Source organism: Bemisia tabaci, chromosome 6 (assembly GCF_918797505.1).
Source record: "Bemisia tabaci chromosome 6, PGI_BMITA_v3".
In the NCBI taxonomy this organism is placed as follows: Eukaryota; Metazoa; Arthropoda; class Insecta; order Hemiptera; family Aleyrodidae; genus Bemisia; species Bemisia tabaci.
In genome coordinates this window covers 25,203,562-25,217,818 of record NC_092798.1, presented here as the reverse complement: position 1 = coordinate 25,217,818, position 14,257 = coordinate 25,203,562, and the positions used below count along the sequence as shown (strand labels likewise).

General features: G+C 41.4%; 1 protein-coding gene and 1 non-coding gene across 2 annotated transcripts in view; both read right to left on the bottom strand.

The window, feature by feature from the left end:
* Positions 1-1,373: 1,373 nt before the first annotated feature.
* LOC109042533 (uncharacterized) overlaps positions 1,374-14,257 on the bottom strand; it is a 61,441-nt gene continuing 48,557 nt past the window's right edge. The window contains 2 exon segments of the mRNA XM_019059339.2: positions 1,374-4,224; positions 4,227-7,040. Of these exon segments, the coding sequence (XP_018914884.2) occupies positions 3,460-4,224; positions 4,227-6,998 (3,537 nt within the window). The 5' untranslated portion in view covers positions 6,999-7,040 and the 3' untranslated portion in view covers positions 1,374-3,459.
* On the bottom strand, positions 8,665-8,736 carry TRNAE-UUC (transfer RNA glutamic acid (anticodon UUC)). Its single transcript has one exon. It is a non-coding gene; the product is annotated as a tRNA-Glu (tRNA).

Genomic DNA, 14,257 nt, shown 5'->3' with positions numbered 1-14,257 from the left:
GGACAAATTAACGTGATATTGTGATTGATGGCGTAAAAAACGTTCTTGAAAACTGTTCTCGAAACTCAAATAATACAGTTTTTATATTTGTGAGTCTATCCCAAACGCATTTAGATTACTGAAATACGGCGTAGAAAATAGAAATGGACAAATAGGAAGCTCTGATTGCTACACTGACTCTTTTTCTATTGTTTATTTATTTCAGCAATATAGTGCTGAATTCCTTATGTAATACTACAAAAAGTGAACGATTATCAACTAACGATAAATGAATAGACCATAAATCTAGGTTTAGATTTAGTTGAGGAATTGCGAGACCATGAGTAGATCTACGGCCAAGGTTTTTTAAAGACCTACGTCTAAATACCGAAAGTGTATCGTTCTAAGTTTTAGATTTGAACGATCAGATATTTCAACGAAAGAGGAAAATCAGACTATTTTGTCTTGGGATGACCTCGATTTCAAATTTTTCTAGATTCTGAAGAAAAGTTTACAAGGAACGCACGCTCGGAAAAATTTTCCTATGATAACCAAAACTCGATCTTTAAAGGTATTTCTATTTTCTGTTAAAATGTGAAACAATAACAATAAAATATGAGAACGATTCAATGATATATTATTGAGCATGAGTATTAAACATATTCACACTTAAGGAAAAATGACATTTTCTATAACACTGTAAATGATGATTTTTAAAGGCGCGTTAGGAACTTTAGTTATATCACTATTGACTTTTTCACAATGCTAACCTATAACCATTGTACTCAAACATCAATAATGATTCAGTCTTTTACACCGTAAGTTAATTCAGGAAATTTACTTGGCGTAAAATGAAAATTCGGAATGTAAATGAAGCCATTTAACACTTATTTTCACGGCTCTCTCACAAGATACACCAATCATTATTTTACATTTTTTTCATGCGTATTAACAGTGTCTTTCAATATTCAGCAAAAAATACAATGGGGTTAGTGGTTAAGAAAATTAGCATACAAAACCTAAAATTAGTCTTAATATTTATTAAACGGAATTAAGTTCAGAAGCATGATATCAATTCTTTGTCGAGTAGTACTGATATGTTGGCAATCTTAATAACCCCTCCAAATCCAATCGAATTCCTGCAGGCGTGGTAACATGCAATTTTTCAAAATTGTGACCTACATTGGCACTAATTTTGGTGAATTTTATCAATTCCTGAGAATAAATTTTAGCTTGAAATGAGATGAGCTGGAATCTTAGGTCAACGATGACTAGTGAACTGTGCGTTTAAAAACAACGAATTGACCCTGGAAATCAAGCAAATATATACACTTGAAATACTTCACGTTGAAATACTTCACGTTGAAATACTTCACGTTGATACTCGTGAAATACTTCACCGAATATCGATGATGAAACTGCAAAAACGCGTAGTTCGTTCATGGTGTTGCAGAATCTCCGGTTCCATTTTATTTAATCAAACGAAAAATCCTGACATCATAGCTTGAAATTTCCCCAGAATGCTTTTCACAAAGATGAGAAAATTCGAAGAGTTTTTACCAAATGACGTTGAGTACTTTTCCGTTTAGAAAATAAATCATAACAGGAATTCTGCATCGTTGCTGATCGAGATACGCAATCTTGCAGTTTCAAAGAATATAGCAATGTGAAACCATCGAGTTTCTCTTAAAGCCTCGATGAATGATCGTATAACCAGTTCACAGAGTCATTAGTAAACCTAGAGGAAAAGAGGGACCAGAGAAATTATTCTGTCTTGCCACCCTAGCCATTTCCTGGTGGAGGGAGGGGGGAGGTCCCAAGACAGGCGAATGTGTGAAAGCTGCAAGTGACTTTTGTGAGCTGAACGCAGGAAGATCTGAGGCACACGTGTGCGACCTTTTGAATAAAAGTTATCCTTGTATTGGGCAATATTTCATTGCCAAGTCCTTATTAGAATTTATCAGTTTCAGAGCGAAAACGTTTCCATATAGGTTTAAATCTCTGCGATAAGCATTGTGCAAAATTAGCTTGGAGTTGGTTTTTGATAAGCATAACACATCACTGAACACTTATGACGTTTTATCATTGCTAAAAATACTGAAAAATGATTTCATATTTTTTTACCGCCACCACTTCCCATATTAATTTACCGTTGCCCACATTTTCTCCACATAATAGCCAACTATGAGTGATTTAAAATATTTCGTATTAGGATAATAAAATTTCGGAAAGAGGATAACCAATTCCAATTAATATTTCCATTGCAATAAATCGGAAGAGGACGCAATTAGAGAGAGAACTATGGCTCTGCTATACATTATATTATACATTATTATATTCAACACCGGAACAGAGTTCCGTCAAAAATAATTGTGGCTAGATATTTGGTGCAGTTTTTTTTTTACGAAGGTCCGAAATTGTTGAATTCTTTTCTTTTTTCATAGAAAATGGACGTACTACTGAAAAAAGGAAAACTAGGAGAAAAAAGTAGAAAAGAAATACTTCAAAGGAGGGAAACATCGTAAAACTGACTTATTTTTTCTTAATTGGAATAGAGCGGCAATCATGGCTTGTTGCATATCTTAACTTCGGAAGGAAAATGTTATCTCTGTCCGCGCTGCCTGGGTAACTGAACATCGTTGCTTCAATCTTGCGGACCGCAGAGCTTCATAGAAGTCACAAGAGTATTTTCTCATTCTTATGAAAACTACAAAAGCTCTGCATTCTGTGAGCTTACAGAATTCGTTTTCAAGCCTATTAATGTATTTTCATTCTTAATAAAATTTTCAATGATTCCTCACGTTCAATGTCATAATCACACTAAAAGAAATGTATGGAAAATATATTTTAAGTTTAAAATGAAATGTGAGCAAAGGAGAAATACAGATTTCGAAATTATCGTTGTATTCTATCCAACCCTATCAAATCAAAATACGTAATTTTCAGTGCCAGTGATGTAGCCAGGGGTTGGGCTGAGAAGTCCGTACCTACTCCTCATGATCATAGGACCCCCCTCTCCCAAACAAAAGTCATTTCCCGTGATTTTTAGGATTTTTTTTTTCAGCCCTTCACCTTCTCTTTAGGGGAAATTATTCACCGTAAGACCCCTCCCCTCTCCCCCATGCAAAATAGCTCGTTTACCATTGTTCAGCATAGTGCATTAGTGCCCTCCTTTCCTAGTACTATTCTCGCCCAATTTTTTCCATACATCCTCAGCTCCTCATAGAAAGTATTTGATGTTAATACTTCATATCCGAGACCTCTAAGAAGGAGGCCAGCCATTGTAACGTCATCATCTCTTCTCTGATAGAGAATCCAACAATCTAATTCAAGAATTGGATAAAATTCAAGCTTGACTAGGCTTGATATACGTTCAATTGATCGTACATCAAGCTTAATCCAGTCATCAATTGGTGCCAAGTAAATCCCTCTACAGTAATTTACCAAATGAATGGTGTACTTTACCACGATACAAACGTGCTAAGTGGGTGTGAGTTTAAACGAGACAGTAACGGCTTTGCTCAATTTTTGTTTAACTGGCAAGTACACGAGTGACGATAGGAAAGAGCCAGAGGGCTCCGTCGATTGGTCTGATGCAACATTTTCGAGATAAAACGGCTGCATGATGTAGGAGTCCTGATTCTGCGGAATGGCGAACGTTGTCGGCAGGTTAGTTTTGACGGACGCCGCGTGGAGCGCCTCCTTCATTTTAGACACGGTATCCGTGATGTCAGCTTCCTGTCTGCCCCGGAAATCCGACCCCAGAGTGAAGCCGCCACCAATGGGCGACCTAGCTGTATCCGGCCGCTCATCAGCACCGTTAGAGCCACTTCTAGATAAGTCTTTGCTATGACCCCTGCGGATTATGTTTAGATCTAGCGCGGGGTTCCTCCTCAGATGCTCCAAAACTGTTTTCGAGTCAGCGTCAAGTACCGATCCTGTAGGATCTCCATTCTCCTCTTTCTTAGTCGGACTGTCGTCGAAGCCTTTCCTCCTGTCCGGGAGCGATATGTTATAGTGCCTAGCGACGTGCCTCTCTAGTTCCATACCAGTAGGAAGCTTGTCTCGACAAAGAGGGCACTGAAAACCCTCCTCAGCCCCCGAGTTTCCGCCCATGATGTGGGTCCGCTCATGCATGAAGAGCAGGGCCAAGACTCTTGTGGAGAAGGGACAGTAACTACACTGCTTCACGGTGGAGTTCTTGCCATTAATGATCTCAGCCAGCATGTTCTCATTCAGCGCTGCTAGGTTGAGGGTTGCATCTGCACCGTCCTCCTCTCTGTTGGTCGGAGAATCCAGTTTGGCCGCGAGGGGAGGCTGTTGACACTGAGTTGGTTCTGGAAATGAAGCCACTTGAGTTTACCTTCCTCTCCGTGTTCATTGAGAAGATGTGCTCGTAGCCACTTGGTGCTGCGGAACCGGCGGAAGCACAGCGGACAGACCTCCAGGAAGTGACTGAAGTATTTGTAGCTGAAGTCTGTTTTTTCGGTGGGCTTCAACGATGCGTCGACTTGAGTGGGCGATTGGTTCCGTGCGTCGGCGGTCCAAAGCCGCGGTGGCAACAGGACGTCGTCCACGATCCCGTGAGAGTTCTGCTTATGCACGCGCAGGAAGTACTTGCTGCAGAGGGTTTTATTGCAAATGTCGCAGACGACCCCGCCCACGTTGGCACCGGTCTCGATGGAGATGTTGTGCATGCGCTGCATGTGGGTTTTCATGAAGTACTTGTTGCAGAGCTCCTTCTTGCAGATGTCGCAGAAGCTCGTCGAGGGCGCCTGACTATGGTGGGGCTCGCTTTTCTGCGCGGGTTCCGGTTGCGACGGGCCGGAGGTTGGCTGAGGAATCTTCAAGCTTGGCCCAGGGGTCTGAACGCATACATGTTGATCCAGCTGCGCTGCAGATGGGAATTGATGCTGACAAATCCGGCAAGCGAACTTAGACTCGGAGGCGTGGTGTGGTGCCTCCTCGTCTATCATCCGACTTACCTCGTCCAAAAGCTCGCCATGCTCCCGGAGGATGTGGTTCTCTAGAGCTGATATGTGGCCTAAGTCCTCGCTACACACGTCACAAACCGTCACATTCTCAACGTTTAAGTTGTTCAACTTCATGATCAAAGAGTGTAACTTTTGAATGTCTTCCTCGTTGTGCTCTCTCTTGACACCATCATACTTACTCCTTCTGCTGCCATCCGGAGAGTTTGGAGATCTAGCTTCTTGACGAAAGTGGTTAGCCTCAGGGAAGTTATGGAAGTACGTCCTGTGCATGCTGAGTAGGAACTGGCTTTGGAATGGTTTGCCGCACATTTCGCATCTGCAAATCTCGTTCCGATCTTGATCTTCGCTCGGTCTTGGGCTGATGCTCTCATTTGGGAATGCGAAGTTCGAAGGGCCGGATGAGGAGGGAACGAGGCCCGGCTCTATTTTAATAGATCTATTTGGTGTGGAAGAGTCCCGGTCGGCAGGGTTGACGTCAGTCTCCTCGCTGACTCTGGAAAAGTCTTTGCGGCAGTCTTGCGAGTCTTCTTGAGCCTCGCTTTTGTGGTAGCTCTCGCTGTCAGAGAAGCTGCGTGAGCTGTCGTCATTTTGAAGTCTTTCGAGGAGTACATCTTGCCCCAGGGAGGTGCTGATGACGGAGGAACGGATACCGTGCACTTTGGCTTTGTGGCGGCGCAGAGAGTGCCGGCTGCAGAACTCTTTTTCGCAGACTTCGCACACCGGCCGACTGTGGCTTGAGGTAGAGTTTGAGTTGGAACCGGGGTTGGCATTACAATCGAACGCCTTCGAGCCGACCTGAACATTCGGCTGTGACGAGGCCAGTGGCGTGTTTGGCGTCGCCGCAGTTTCTGACGTCACGGGCGGTGCCGATTGAGAGGGACTTATCTCCGAGAAGTTCGGATTCCGAGAGTAGTCATCCGAGTCGGGATCCACGCCAGCTTCTTGCGCCTGCGACTCCTCGTACTGAAGTTTCAAGTCAAGGAAGCTGTAATCCTCGGTATAGGTGGACTCTGTCGACTCCACAATCCCGTGGATCTTAGCTTTGTGCCGCCGAACGAAGTACTTGTTGCAGAACTGCCTCTGACAAATGTTGCAGTATGCTTTGGCACCGCTCGAAGGTGCCTGCGAGGTCGAATACTTGGGAAACGACCCACCAGAGCCAACGAAAAACGGTTTCCGCGAAAACCAGAACTTGACTGCGGGGTTGGGGCTAGACACGTCGACGGGGCTCGGTTGGTAGTCCGTGTTCAGCGATTCCAGAGGATTCCCACTCAGGCTTTCCGAGTAAATTCCGTGTTTATTGGCTTTGTGGGTCTTGAGGAAATATTTGTTGCAGAACTCCTTGTTGCAAAGGTTGCAGAATGCCTCGGGATTGAAAATCCTCATGGGGCCGAGGCCGATGGGGGATTTGAGAGCAGGGCTGCGGAACTGCTTGAAAGAGGTTGGCAGGGTGGGAGCGAGGGGGTTGAAGGGCTCGGGCGGGGGCTTTGGATATGGTCCCTGGAACTGGTGATATGGTGACTCGTTGACCCCAGGTTCAGTCTCAGTCTTCTCTAAGAAGGACATGACGTCCACGCTAACGTCTGAATCTCCGCTGGATAGTTTCGACAGATCCAAGGGGGCCGATCGCGCGATTTCGGTCTTCGACTGCGGTGGACTATCAGGAGGCTCCGGGTCCGGGCTGGCTGAGCCGTCGCTGACCTCGGATGATCCCTCCTCACTCTGGTTTTCGTCCTGGTCCTGGGTTTGGTTCGCACTTTCGTTGCCGTTCTCGCGGGCCGCGGTCGGGTCATCGTCGTCTAAAGTTATTCTTACCGGTTTCGATTGTTTGCGACGCTTCTTGAGTTGTGACCGCTCCGAGTCATCGCCGTCCTCGAAGCTGGGCAGTCTCTTGGCCGGTCCAGGTCCAGGTCCGGGCCCAGGACCAGGCACGGGTCCGGATCCAGGTCCGCTGATCTGTGTCCTGTCCTCTGGTGCGGTCAGTAGGGGGTTCGTGATCGCCGATGAGAACAGGAACGACGTCATCGTGAGTTATCGCGAGTCGCAACTAGCCAGGTTCATCAGTACCTGCAACAGAAAAGTGTCATCTCGATTAGCCTTCTCTACTTTTGAAACAGAGGGTCTTAAAATAAGGAAGACCCGTTCTCGTAAAATGTAAATGGGAATAGATGGTATCAGCGAATCAGTCATGCATTAATACATCGGGTTGCTCTTTTTTTTTTATTTTTTTTTATTTATATACTTTAATTCAGGGCCGGATTTAGGGGGTGGCCACATGGGCCGCGGCCCATGGCGGCAAATTTAGGGGACGGCAAATGTTGTACCTTTTTCAAATGTAGGTATCAAGAAAACAATCTGATTCAGGAGAAAATTACAAACGAGAAAAGGCGAAAAAAATCTCTCATTTCCTGAGAGTTCAATTTCTAATTTGTTCGTCTTTCGGTGATATAAGAGACAGCGCCTTTCGTTAGTCTATAGTTGAGAGAGAAACCAAATACGTAATTTGGCTTGAAGTGGCGCGGCGCAGAGAGCAATGAACACGCGGACTTGAGATGGGAAGGAGAAGCCCTTGGCGCGCCGGTCAGCATGAAACACTTATTAGCGCCTACAAGACTCCATGAATACTTCACGCATTGCGTCAAACGTAGTGCGGTCAGCAGCGGTCGGCTTGAAACGCATAGCGCCTACAAGACTGTAGGGATACTTCACGCATTGGTCGCATTGCGCTAAACGCAGTGCGGTTGGCGCGGTGGCGGAAATTAACATCATTAAACCACATTCATGTTTATTCTTTCGTAATTTTTTCGTTCTTTTCTTATAAATGAAGGGCCTCGTCCACACAGAGATAGGTTTACGGAACTTAATTTTCGCGCAAAGTTCCGTGAACTTTTGCTAGTGTTGACAGGGCTTTCACAAAAAATGTGCCCAACACGAGTAAACGCGTCTTATGCACTCTTTCCCCTCCGGCACGTCCACTTGATGGTTTGTATCGATGTTTCAAAACGAATGAGAAGGGGCGGCAAAATACAGGCGGCCCATGAGCGGCAAGTAGATAAATCCGGTCCTGCTTTTATTTACTTATATTTTTAAAGAGCCTGCATACTTAGGTAAGGTAATTATATATAAAACCTGTGCAATAGAGAATTGAAATAGTCTACTCGATGAATACTGCTACTCTACTCTAAATCGAGGAGGCAGAATGTTATTACTTTTACATTTTTGCAGATGTAGGTATACACCGAAACCCTGTTCAAGCAAGAATTAAAGGAAGCGAACGAGTCATAACTTTAGGATGAAAAATATCCCGCTGTGTAGTTTAGTGGGTGGTTTTGGAGAGTGCCTCCGGCTTTTGTCTTTTCATTAAAATTGTCGTGACTCCTCCAATTTCATGTTAAAAAATAAAATTAAGTACCTAAAATGAAATAAAATAAATAAAATTAAAAAAATAAAATGAAAAACAAAGTAAAGCGAAATAAAATAAAATAAAATGTAATAAAAACATAATAAAATAAATCAAAATACTCGACGTTAAAATAAAATGAGAAAAAAATTAATTAAGGCTCTACATTTTTTTCGGTATTATAAAAAAAATATTAGTTTCAGGCATTTTAAATTGGGGGAAAACATGTTAACTTTGATAAGTGGGATGGCATAAAGATTTCGGAACGTAAGAAGGAACGCAAAAAATTTATTCCGGTACCGGGAATCGAACCCGAGCCTCCTGGGTGAAAGCCAGGTATCCTAGCCACTAGACCATACCGGATCGGTGGAAGCGGGTGGCGAAAAAGGCGCATTCAAACACACAGCGTGTGACTCAAAGCGTCTGCGCGGAGTCTCGCGAGCGAGACGAGAGCCGTAATAATTCCATTTCATTCGATTCCCGAGGTTCTTGACTCGGCGCACAGTGGTTCCAGAATGACACTTCCAGAATTTTTGAAATCGCGCAGTTGATTGACATTTTTTGCAACTTTTGCTTCAATCTAGTCCAGCATTTTATACTTAGGGTTGCAAATAGGTAAAGATTCAGGGAAAATTTACAGCCAGTTTTGCTGATTGAGGACCAGAATCTTATACGGATTCGATTTTACACTTGTGCGACGGGAGGTCGAATCGACTGATAGCTGATATGCGCCAGACGGCGGCGGCGGCGCAAAACAGCTGTCAAATGCAGTTCCCCGCTCCGTATGCATTTTTAGCAGGGATCCCTCCCACGCTCCTATCGAATATGATACAATAGGATAGAGATAAGGGATTTGCGGCGCCAGACACGGTGGTTCTTTTTGTGTCATAGAAACTTGAACAGTAGCAAGTGTTCAGAAAATTCACGCACGTGCTAGTGTATATGGGCAATTCTACGAAAACTGTCCAATTCCAGTCAAGATCGTTTTATTTGTAAAATTTGTGATAAAAAGTCTCACATTTCAACAAATTTGATGGAAAATGAGTGTTTTTAACGAAATATAACCATTACAAGTGTGTAAATTGATGGATTACGCTTCATTTTCAGCTTTTACTGCTTAAAATGTCACGACCGTCCCTGTCATGCTTGGTAGGTTCCAATGTTTACAACCTCATAACTTTTGTTTGGTCTGATACATTTTTCTGATTTTCGCACTAATTTCATCGAAAATGCTTGCAGTTGAGTAAACAATGCATTTGATTACGAAAAACATATGTCATCCACCAAAAATATTTCGAAAATATGCTGTCATTAAGTTTCACGTCACGACCGTCCAAGGTATTTTTGCCTGTCAAAACGGCCGCTAGGAGCTATTAAATCGCTGCGAAAATGATTTGAGGGTGTACAAGTGAAATGAAGTGAAGTGTTCCTATGGTGCAAGCTTGCACAGTAATCGCCCAAAGTCATTTTGAAGATTCTACAACGATTTGAAAGGAAATTATACCTAACTGAACCTTTTTTTGCGTCACGACCGTCACGTCCTTTTTTAATTATTTTATGAAGCGTGTGATATTCTGAAAAATCTTTGTGCCCACTTTATAGCCCTTAATACCAATTGCAAGTTTACCAACTTTCGAGAATGTACCTCATTGCTGTTCAGTACACCCGCCGTTTTTGTTTAAAATTTGTCACGGCCGTCACAGTCACGACTGTCGCATCGCATCGGATATTTAGTGAAAATTTCTCCAAAAAAAAAAAATGCCTGATAAAAAAAGGTACTTGTACAGAATTTTTAAGCCTGATACTGTGCTGAACTAAGAAAAAAACTCTCGATCCAAAATAACATAGTTGAATTTTTAGTTTTTGAGAGGTCAAATTGGACAGTTTTCGTAGAATTGCCCATATGTATAGTCTTGTTTCATTCTTATGCATAAATACTGAAAACTCTTATTTAAAATCAGTGAAAAACACATGAGAATCAGTGGTGTGGCGTGCTTGCGATGTATCGATTGTTATGCCATTTAAGCCTATGGAAAAGGATCGATGAACAGGGTGTTCGCAGCGGACACCCCAATAACCGATTCTTTACCATAGGTTTAAATGGAATAATGATCGATATATCGCAATTCACGCCACGCCACTGGTGAGAATTTTTACCATTTGTATTTTATTGCTACATCGAAAGCCTTGGGACTGTTCGACATAATTTTAAAACTTGGTGACTCCACTCATTGCGTAATATTCTCGGATGTACCGGACCGATAGCTTAAACTGGGATTGATGCGATCGACTTCGACATAATTCGATCGAAAAATTAAAACGAACTTGTTATTTGATTATTTCTCAATGATCGATTCTGGTCAGAGACAATTCGATCGGTTCACGATTGCTTCCTTCCATCGATTCTTGTCGATCTGATAGTATTTCGATCCACCCGTTTCGTTAAAAACTCTTATTTGTACGAGTCCCGAGGAAGCGTATCATATTTCGCGACGATACCACTATTCGACCACGCGGGAGCTCGGGTTGCCTGCGCTAAAAATTGAAGGCGAACTGATATGGCGTTAAAATCACCTCTTCCGGTTTGACCATAGAGTACAATAGAGTCGCAAAGTACTGGATCGCCGTTGAAGTCACTTTTCGAGGCTGTTTTGTCCAGTTCTCCGGAGACTAGTGTGCGGCGACTAGCGACGACGCATACGCAGAGACTCGCGCTCAGCGCTCCCCACCTCCCCACTCCCGACTCGGCTCCGTTCGTCGGCTAGGTCCACACACATTGAATCAGCTAAGTAGGCCGGTAATAAGTCTGAAATTGAGTCCATATATGAATATTACCCAGGAGTAACATACATTAATGGATTCGTTATGGCTTTGAATATCTATTTATAGCAAAATTTGCACAAATTAATATAGATGGAATTTAAAAAAGTCGAAAAAACACAAGCAGTCGTTGATTTCTCCATAAGCCACCGTGTTAAAAAATGCCGGTTGGTTCACAACTTGGTAGTTAAGTCAGAAATTAAATCCCTATATGAATATTCTCCAGGAGTAATATACATCAATGGATTCATTATGGCTTTGACTATCTAATTATAGCAAAATTTGCACAAATTAATATCGATTGAATAAAAAATGTCGAAAAAACACAGGCAGTCGTTGCTTTCCCCGTAAGCCGCCGTGATAAGAAATGCCGGTTGGTTCACACTTGGTATAAGTCAGAAATTAAATCCCAATATGAATATTATCCAGGAGTAATATACATCAATGGATTCATTATGGCTTTGACTACCTTTAAATAGCAAAATTTGCAAAAATTAATGCTGATTGAATTATAAAATACCTAAAAAACACAAGCAATTCTTGATTTCTCCATAAGCCGCCGTGTTACAAAATGCCGTTGGGTTCGCAAATGGTTCACTATTTTCGGAGCACACGTGGCTCGGAAACGCCTGTTAATGGATTGGCTTCATCGGCGCTCCAGTACTTTGCGACTCTATTGTACTCTATGGGTTTGACAAAGAGCGCGATTAATTGACGGAGCTCCGTGTAAGCGTGCAATTATGATAACACCACTGTTCCACTTCTTTCTCATTTTCTTATTTTCTTCTTCTTCTTATCATCTTATTTCTCTTCTCCCTGTTTCTACTTCCCCGTTATTTCTATTTTTTTCCTTTTTCCTTTTTTATTGTTACTTTTTTCTTCTTCTTGCTCCATTATTCTTCTTTATTTTCTATCCTCCTTCATGTTTTTCCTTCTATTCTTGTCTCTTTTCTTCGTTTCCTTTATTTATTCTTCTTCTTTGTCTTCTTGTTCTTCTGTTCTTCTTTATCTCCTTTCTTAATTCATCGACTTTTTTCCATTCTCTTTTTATCTTATACCTCTCCTTTCTCTTTTGATCCTCTTCTCAGACGGGAAATAAAAGAAAAGAATTAGTTTAGTGGGAAACAGCTTAAAAGGAGCACTAACAAAGTTGAAATCAATCCTCCCAAGACCAAAGAAAGTTAATTTACGTATGAGCTACAATATGAGATGTGTAATAATACAAAATCGTTTGAAATATTGCCTAACTAGCTATATAATTGACGCGGGCAGTGCGCAGGACGTTTAGTGCCGCAGGCGAGGGTCCCGCATGCGCGATGATGACGGCGCAGCGATACAACTATTCGTGCTCGATGGATGTCCGTGTCGCATCTGCAAAATTGAAGGCGCCATGGCGCGAGGCGTGAACTCGCAACGCTTTGCTCTGTCCTGTCAATGAGGCGTTGCTTGGATTTGGGAGAAACTTTAAAAAAAAAAAAGAGGCCTGATTATATTTATCCTATTTTCCGCCGTATTGCTCACGTAGCCCTCAAAGCACCACTAAAAAAATAAGACAAACGGAACCAACACAGCATGAAAATAGAGCAACGGGAAGGACATCCATCGATGACGGCGCAGTGATACAACTATTCGTGTTCGATGGATGTCCGTGTCGCATCTGCGAAATTGAAGGCGCCATGGCGCGATGCGTGAACTCGCAACCTAAACTGCCTCTGCAGTGTCGCTGTAATTATAACAAAACATTTTGTGTCGACAATAAATTAGCCGACAGAGACCATCATGACTACCATATTATAAGTATACTAGGGGCTTATGGGGCTGCTTCGCAGCCCCTTATTTTTCCTGTACACTTTTCACTTTCACATTATTTTTTTGAGAGAATAAATATAACAAATGTTATCAAAAATTGTAATTTTATTTAGTAAACTTTAAACTAAAATTTTGTTTTAATCTTCATACAAAATTATTTTTTAGGTTTTACATTTGTTTTCAAACTAATTTTAAAGAAGATCTTTTTTTATTTTTTAAATACTTTGCTTTTTTTTCGATTAAATTGTTGATTCTTCTTTTGCCATTTCTGTCCTGCTTTTCTTCCTATATTTCCTACAACTTTGCTCTTCTTCTTTCCTCCTTTTGTCTTTTCTTTTTTTGCTTCTTCTTTTTCTTCTTCAGTAGCTGTTCCTTCTGGTTCTTCTTCTTTTTCTGCTCCTGTTTTAACTTCATCTAATTTTTCCGCTTTTTCTTCTTCGTTTTTTCCATGTTCAGTCTGCATTCTGGTTCCGGTAATAAACTTACCTATATATGGATCCTTGAACTTTAAAGCAATAAGGTCCATCACCCGGAATATCAATTCGATTTGCAGAGAAAGAGGCAAAAGCAACAGCACTATTATAATTTCTGATATGCTTTATGAAATTTGGAGAATATAAAAATAATGATTTCAAATCGGTATTTGTCCGAATACTCGGTAAAGAAATTAAGCCATTTTGGCAGCAGTTATTAAAATGACCATTGGACATTTCACCCTGAAAATGGCGAGCATCACAATGATGACAAATTATATTCATTGAACCGACTGAAAATTTGGTAACAAAATTTTCATCAAAGTTCTGATCATCAATTTTATACTTCCGAAATGAAGAAATGAAACTTTGATTTTCTATACTAATAACAGAGTTAAGTTCTTGCTTCACTAAACGAACATGCAAAGAATTCTGGAAAACGCGACCACGTTTTGGAGGACGACCGCCTCGGTCATTGAAAATTTCACTCATAACAACTGTTAAATTTAAAATTAAAATTAGTAAAAATTATTATTATTTTAACAAAATCATAACTGAAAAGTTCAATTTTTAAATTAAAAAAAATAAATCAGAAGAAAAAGGATGAAATGAAAATGGAAATTAATAATAAACATATTTATACACATTGAAAAGAAACAGCGTGAAAAGTTCTGATCGGAAATGAGAAAAAAAACTTGGAGGTTATTGACTTAATGAGGAAAAATTGGCAATAGGAAAAAGATGGAACCAATCATGAAAAACCGTAAAAAAAAAAAAAAAAA